The sequence below is a fragment of the Mastomys coucha genome, unplaced genomic scaffold, assembly GCF_008632895.1.
Source record: "Mastomys coucha isolate ucsf_1 unplaced genomic scaffold, UCSF_Mcou_1 pScaffold18, whole genome shotgun sequence".
NCBI lineage: Eukaryota > Metazoa > Chordata > Mammalia > Rodentia > Muridae > Mastomys > Mastomys coucha.
In genome coordinates this window covers 115,582,360-115,589,452 of record NW_022196900.1, presented here as the reverse complement: position 1 = coordinate 115,589,452, position 7,093 = coordinate 115,582,360, and the positions used below count along the sequence as shown (strand labels likewise).

At 49.1% G+C, this 7,093-nt stretch overlaps 2 protein-coding genes across 5 annotated transcripts in view; one reads left to right on the top strand and one right to left on the bottom strand.

Moving 5' to 3' along the window:
- Plekhn1 (pleckstrin homology domain containing N1) overlaps window positions 1-1,791 on the top strand; it is an 8,753-nt gene extending 6,962 nt beyond the window's left edge. For 2 of the 4 annotated variants that reach the window (XM_031379883.1, XM_031379881.1), the window contains exons 14-16: window positions 325-555; window positions 790-838; window positions 924-1,791. In XM_031379883.1, coding sequence (XP_031235743.1) covers window positions 325-555; window positions 790-838; window positions 924-1,027 — 384 coding nt within the window. In that variant the 3' untranslated portion in view covers window positions 1,028-1,791. The remainder of the gene's footprint in view (window positions 1-324; window positions 556-789; window positions 839-923) is intronic. The other 2 variants (XM_031379882.1, XM_031379884.1) reach the window with 2 other exon arrangements.
- Window positions 1,540-6,366, bottom strand: Perm1 (PPARGC1 and ESRR induced regulator, muscle 1). Its single transcript, XM_031379873.1, has 3 exons — window positions 3,774-6,366; window positions 3,071-3,196; window positions 1,540-2,826 (listed from the first exon to the last, which is right to left on the bottom strand). The coding sequence occupies exons 1-3, from the start codon at window positions 5,899-5,901 to the stop codon at window positions 2,714-2,716; spliced, it is 2,367 nt and encodes a 788-aa protein (XP_031235733.1). The 5' UTR covers window positions 5,902-6,366; the 3' UTR covers window positions 1,540-2,713.
- Between the last annotated feature and the right edge of the window lie 727 nt (window positions 6,367-7,093).

The window sequence follows — 7,093 nt, the reverse complement described above, 5'->3', positions numbered from 1 at the left end:
TTTGAAACAGGGTTTCTCTCTGTAGCCCTGGCTGTCCTGGAACTCACTTTGTAGACCAGGCTAGCCTCAAACCCGGAAATCCACCTGTCTCTGTCTCCCAAGTGCTGGGATTAAAGGCGTGCACCACCACCGCCTGGCTAAAATACAAGTCTTAAAGCCAGCACAGATCAGCCCACCAGATCTGCCGAGCCCTTGCTACTTTCTTTTCCTTACCCTCCAGCTTCCTGTCCTACCATGCTGTCTGGTACCATGTCTCTGGGCAAGGGATCTCTAGGCTTCACAGTGGTCCTAGACCAGGGCTTCAGGTAACCCTCATTTTCCCAGCAGTTCCTCTGTGCGGTACAGACATCACCTGGACCTGAGCTATCAAGCCCGTTCCCCTCAGTCTCTGTGTCTGTGCCTGTCTCTGAATCCTGTTCTGGAATCTCCAGCTCCCCTGGACCTCTGGGCTCCCACTTGCTCTCCAAGAAAGGTGCCCTGCAGTCCAGAGCTTCCCAGAGACACCGGGGTTCCATCAAGAGCAGAGGCCCACAGCCCTCAGACTTCCCTCAGCTTGTAAGTCACATTCTCCACTCTGGTGTCAAGGTCCAAGGATATTGGGTAGAGGGTTCTAGGACTCCAAGGAGAAAAACAAGAGAATATGGGGCAGAGAGAAACCATGAACAGAGACCATGATCCGCGTGGTAGGACAGGAAGCTGGAGGGTAAGGAGAAGCTAAGTAGCAAGGGCTTGGCAGATCTGGTGAGCTGATCTGTGCTAGCTTTAAGACTTGTATTTTGGGGCTTCCAGGTCACCCCTGCCCGAGAAGGTAAACCCAGTTCCTTGCCACCTCCCCCAGGTGAGTGAGGGTTTTCTCTCCTAAAGGGGAAGGGGTGCTCCTTCTTAAACGTTGATGCCTGACTTGTCTCTGACATCCCTACTAGATGAAGAGGCTCCTATCTGGAACAAGACTTCCTCTCCCTCCTACCAGAAGTGGTCACAGCCCAGGAAGCCTGCAGTGGAGGGGGGATTCATCCAGTGGATCTGATGCCCCCCAAGTGGGATGCTTCTTCTCAAAAGCACAACCAGCCAGCACCAACCTGGATAACAGTATGCAGTTATACCAGTCCTCTGACTTACATTAAATATTCCAGGGCCTAGCCCAGGGTTAAGGATGTCTCTAGAATTCTGAGGATAGAAGCACCTCTCACCAGACTCTAGCTCCTCAGCTTTAGCAGCTAGAGAAACTGAAAAGAGATAACTCTAAGAACAAACCAGTGAGGGACATCAATAAGATTCTTGACAACCCCAGAAGCTATACCTCTAGGGAAAAAGGGTGAGGGTGCTAGAGCAGGTCTTTACTTAGAAGTGGGGAACAGCATGAGTGTGAAGTGCAGAGTGCTGAAATATTCAGGTTGTCAAGCTCAGCCTGTGAAGTTAGAAGATGTGAGGGTTAGGGATCAGTTGGGTGAGAGCAATTAAAAGAACCAAAGGAGTATAAGAAGATCCAGTACTGTTGGGTGCATAGGGTGAGGGTAGTCAGAAAGAATAACACCATAAACGAGAAAGAGATTTTATTGGTGCTATGTCCCTGTGTTCCCCTCTGAGCAGCCAGAGTAATCTACCATTCTAAGGACCTTTATCTGCTGTCTTGGGTAGAATCCCATCCTGAACTGGCTATCACTGTGTCACCTCAGTCCCTTCGCCTACCTTCCCACTCTACAACTTCTCCCAGCCTTAGCTTCATTCAAGCTCCCTTTAGTATCAGGAGACAATCCTTCCATAGGATGCTATTAAATTCTTTGTATATCCTGTCTGGGGCTCTTGGAGAAGACCCAACCCTGCCCCATAGATCCCATATTGCAGGAGCCTCAGAAACCACCCCTGGAGGTATGCCCTAGAGCAATGGTTTTCAACCTGTGGCTCATAGCCCCCTTGGTAAACCTCTAGCTCCAAAAATATTTACATTATGATTCATAACACTAGCAAAATTTCAGTTATGAAGTCACAATGAAAATAATTTTATGGTTGGGGATTACTACAACAAGAGAAACTGTATTAAAGGGTTGCAGCATTAGGAAGGTTGAGAACCACTACCCTAGAACCTATTCACTGACTTGGACTAGGCCTGCACAAGCTGTGCATCAGGGATCAGGCCCTTGGAGGCCCTAGCTAGCCAAGCCTGCCTTTCAATAGGGCAGAGTTCTTAGACTGCCTCCCTCTAGCTTTGAAGACACTTAGTAGCCTCATCCTGGCCTAGACATCTCCAGAGGGGCCTTGTTACTTTGACACTTATTGTAGAGTCCTCTTCTGCTGCTCATTTTTATTTATGACCAGACAAAAGGCAGGGTGCCAATTTTAAGTTAGGTTTCAGATAACTAATAATTTCTTCATACAAGTACATTTCAGGAATTTCATGTAAATTCAAATTTAGCTAGGTGTTCTGTAGTTTTTCCTTGCAAATATGATGTCCTATTACCCAGCTCCTTGCTTGGTGCCCACTTACCCACAACCCTGAATCTCTACCCTCTCAGGTATGGAAAAGTGGCCTTGGCCTTAGTCAGTGGCTGGACCCTTAGGTTGAATCCAAGTAAATCAGTACCAAGGGCACTGGCTCCTTCCTAGATGCCTTAGAAGACATCTAGGGATCAAAGGGTGGAGAGAAGAGCAACATATTGTCCTTGTCACCTGGGTTCATCTTCATGCTCCATGCCTCACCAGGCCAGCTTGGCTCCTAGCAGCTGGGGTTTGAGCTGGAACTGGGTCTTGGTATGTCACTATGCCCTCTCCCAACCTGACGGCGGAAGTAGCGGATAGCAGAGATGGTGCCAATGTTGGCCAGCAAGACTGTAAGAGAAGTACAAGATATCTTGAGTACCAGCTCTGGCTAGTTCACTGACTTCTGCCTGCATAACCCAGTCTTCAAAGGACAGTGTGTTGGAGGTATGTTAGCAATGACAAAAGCAAAGTCAAAGAGCCTCCCATGTACCCTGCATCCCTGCTGGCCCAGCAGATAAGGTAAACAACTATAAAAACAACTATAGCCCCTAGGTCTTCTAGGCATAGCACCCTCATCCCAGGACCTCCAAACCTGTTTTCCAAGCATCTGGGGCATGTAGATCTGAGGTTCTCACAGCCCAAGTGGCAAAGGCAACAAACACCAGGCACATGTCATTTTGACTGAATGTAAATGAAGTAAGGGGACTCCGTAGTTCCCCTAAGAAAGAAAAGTACATTAGATGCTCCTCTCTGAGACATGCCTCCTATAGAATACCACCTGTCCTAGACAAATCTTTTGAGTCAGATCTTCCCCATGACTTCTCTTATTTAAGACACTGGATAGCATGTAATAGTTGAGTCAGAACAATTTGGGAGATTTGCTTTTTGTGTCTTCTGTTCTCTGGTCTGTGACATGGGTTACAGAGGAGAACGGAGATATTTTTCTCACATTGCTTCAAGCAGCATGGCCTGAGTATGAATGGGCCTCTAGTGCCAGCCCCCTAAAAGCTAGAGGAAAGTCCCTAATGGCATCTAGGACTAGATTTAGGACAGTGGTCAGTGGCAAGGCCAAACCCTGAAGTGTCTAGCTTGAGCTGCCCAATCTTAAATGTCGCCTGAGGTAGTTTAGGAGATTATCCTTCCTTCATGTAGATCCCAGAGCATGAAAGAGCACACTTACATACAAGCAGATGATCAGGATCATTCCCTGCCCCTCTACCATATGCTCTTACCCTAGCTCCCTGGACAATGTGTTTCAAGGACCTGGATGGGGCTGGGACCTGATAAACACCTACCTGCCTTCCTGATTGTTAAGCTAAGATGTTCTGCTGTAGGTGGAACAGGCTTGGAGGATGCCTCAAGCCCTACTTCCCTGGAAAGCTCTGAGGTCTGCATCTGGATATGAGTGGCTGGAGACTGTCTGTTCCCAAATCCTTCCTCAGTGAAGAAGTGTTCATAGACCTCAGGGATGGAGATAGGCATCAAATCTCCAGAGGGAACGGGTGCCACAGTGTCTGCTCTTGGTGGTGAGACTGGGGAGTTTCCCCTCTGACATCTTGATCTTTGGGCTCTGCTATCCCGAAAAAAAAACTCGCATGTGTCAGGCCATTGGACTTCATCCAGAGCTTGACTGGCCGCCTCTTCGTCCTCTACATTTTCATCTTCCTCCTCAATAGTGTCACAGAAGAAGAACTCATAAGCCTCTGGGAGAGTCACTGCAAAGCAACTTCCAGGCTCAGCCTCTGCTGATACAGAGGATATGGGAGGAGGCAGGTGCTTGAGGATCCGAGGCTGGGGAAGTCGGGGCCCAACAGCCACAGCATCCCAGGCTGAAGACCCCCCACGGTTTCCTGCTGCTGTTCTGGGAGCTGGAGGCTGGTCTGGGGTTAGGAAGGATGAACCTGTAGGCTCGCCTGACCCTGATTCTTCATGGCTGGGTATAGCCATGGAAAATCGTACTTTCTTCTTCTTGGGGGTTTGGACAGGACCTAGGCAGGGCTCTCCTGAGGACCCTGATGAGAACTGCCCTACTGGCTTCTCAATGTTTCCCCCTGGAGGCACAGTCACTCCTGTATCCACCATGGCAGCTTCAACCTGAGAAATGGGGGATAAAGAAGGCATAACAGGTATAAACACACTCCCTTTAGACTCAGTCTTTGAAACAGAATGAGGCAAATCTGTACAAAGCACATCCACTGAGACAGGCATAGAGGGAGAAACTTCTGGTTTGATCTCCAAGCCTGCTGCAGATAGGTCCACATGCAATCCAGGTGTGCAAGCAGATGCAAATTCAGCCTTGTCCAGTTGAGATGTAGAGGCAGGTGTAGACAATGCCATGTCAGGCTCAGAGGCAGGTATAGATTGATTCATATTAGGTTGACATTTGAAGGCAAGTGTAGACAAAGTCATGTCAGGCGTGAAGGGATGTGTAGATGAAGCTATGTCAGACTGAGGCTTGGAGGCATGTTTAGACAAAGCCACACAGGGTTGAGGCTTGGAGGCATGTATAGATATATTTGATGTGGCCATGGAGATATCTGGATGAACTTCCTGGACAGGTTTGGATACCACGTGTAACACAGCTCTGGATGTCTTTCTGTCCTGGTCTGTATTTTGTTTAGTTATCAGAATAGGTGTAGAAAGATCCAAGCCTGACTCTTGTCTGGCCATCTGTTCAGGAATACCAGGGCCATGTTCAGGAGCACCTGTGGAGTCCAACTGTGGCTTATCTTGCTGGGCTTTTGCCACTAGTGTCCCAGACATAAGAGCCTCCTTGGGCCTGGTCTCTGGAAGCTGTGGGGAACTCATCTGGATAGCGGCAGAGTCCAGAGATCCAGAGTACTTGGTCCCCTTGGCACCTACAACACGCCTCTTCTTACGACCAGGGTTCCGCAGTGAAGCTTCAAGGCTGTCAGGGGGACTCTGAGGGATGGCACTGTGGCCAGGGGACTCAGGACTATGAGGGGGCTTACCAGCAGAGCTAGAGGCAGGGCCTTGCAAAAGCCTCTGCATCTTGTCTCCGAAAGCTGCTGGCTTTAGGAAGGACAAGGCCTGGTCAGGACAGACACTGTCTGAGCTGGGGAACAGAAGGGCTTCTGACTGTGTGGACGTGCTGGCTACCTGATGACTGACCTCCAGAGCCAGGACAGGCTCACACTGAGACCTGCTGACCAGCTGCTGAGCAGCCACGTCCTCCAACTTACAGCTCTGATGTCCCCTCCCTTGGGAAACCAGCTGCCCAGTGAAGAGGGGTGGAGGCCCAGGGGGGCTGCTTCCACTGCTGTCCCCTTGGTCAATGTCACTGGACAAGAGCTCGTCACCAGAGGCCAGGTCAGCCTGCAAGAGGCCACACTCATCAGCAGTGGCTGAAAACTCGGCCCATTCTCGATCACTGAGCTGGACACTGTACTGGAAGTTGTCCATTGCACATCAGCAACAGTGCTGGAGTGACAGCAAGACTTTGAGCCAGGCAGGGTCTTCACAAATCCAGGCTCCATGTACTAAGTAGCACACACTGCCACCATCCTGCCTGACCTTGTAGCACCTGCCCCCTCCCTGGCAGTCCATTTCTATCTGGAAGAACCACAGGACAGACTTTGCTTCTTCCAGATTCTTCTATTTCATTCTTCTGAGTTAGAAGTCTACTTCAGTTTCCATGTTTTCAATTCAACTCCAAATAACAGTACTGTGACACACTGTCATGGTCCTAAAATGAAATATGATTTAATATTAGTGAAGTAAATTAAAGACCAGTGTTAGTCATGTTTGGATGGTGTTCCCCCACATCTCTGAGATCTTTCAATGGAATTGATTTCCCTTCTCCAACTCTGTACACGATGTTCTGCATCAAAGACCACCCATCAGAGATCAGTTCTCTGTGACAGTCATTCCTAGCCTCCCCAACTACCACCACTGGCAGCTAACCACAGAAAAAAATCTATAGTATCCAGCAGGTGACTAACCTTCTAGATGATGACCTTCCATCAGCCTTGGCTGGAACAAGTTTTCTGAGTTTACCAAAGTCATGTTGGTACTGGCTAGAGCCTACTCAGAAGTTTGTAAGAGGAACCTAGGCCAGAGGTCATAGAACTTAAATAAGCGCCCCCTGAAACCCAGCAACCTACTCTGTCTGTCCTCAAGGTCTGTACTCCTATCTATTCCTGCTCTGCTATCCAAGGCCCCATTTTGCCTTATCTGAGTGAATCAAGATGATCTGAGCTAGCCAAGGTCTCCAGTCTCTGACCCCCAATGGGGCCATGGCAAGTTGAGGAGAGTAGAAGGTCACTATGTCTGGAACAATCCTTAGTGAAAAAAATCACTGGGAGCTTCCTACCTATCAGCCTTTCTTTCCTCTTTAATCCCCTGGAGAGGCCATGGTAAAACTTTCCTGCCTTTAGGACCCCTAGACAGAAGAAAGGGGCTAAGTATGTCTTACCTGGTTCTCAGCAGCCAGCTAGGACCATGGAGCTATCATCTAGAGGCCTGTCCCCAAGCAGCTAGGTGCTAGGCTTCTTAATGCAAGCTCCGCCCCTACTTCCAAAAATATCCTGTCCCTGGGATCACTTATGACTCGTGCCAGTCTCAGAGCCAAGCCACAAATAGATGGCATTTGAGG

What these genes read in the sequence shown, in the direction of transcription:
- Perm1 (XM_031379873.1), bottom strand. Translation starts at nt 5,901, where the DNA reads ATGGACAACTTCCAGTACAGTGTCCAGCTCAGTGATCGAGAATGGGCC. An exon ending in CTTAACAATCAGGAAGGCAG is followed by an intron (nt 3,197 to 3,773) that starts GTAGGTGTTTAT and finishes TTTCTTTCTTAG; the next exon opens with GGGAACTACGGAGTCCCCTT. An exon ending in CCCAGATGCTTGGAAAACAG is followed by an intron (nt 2,827 to 3,070) that starts GTTTGGAGGTCC and finishes CTTCTCTTACAG; the next exon opens with TCTTGCTGGCCAACATTGGC.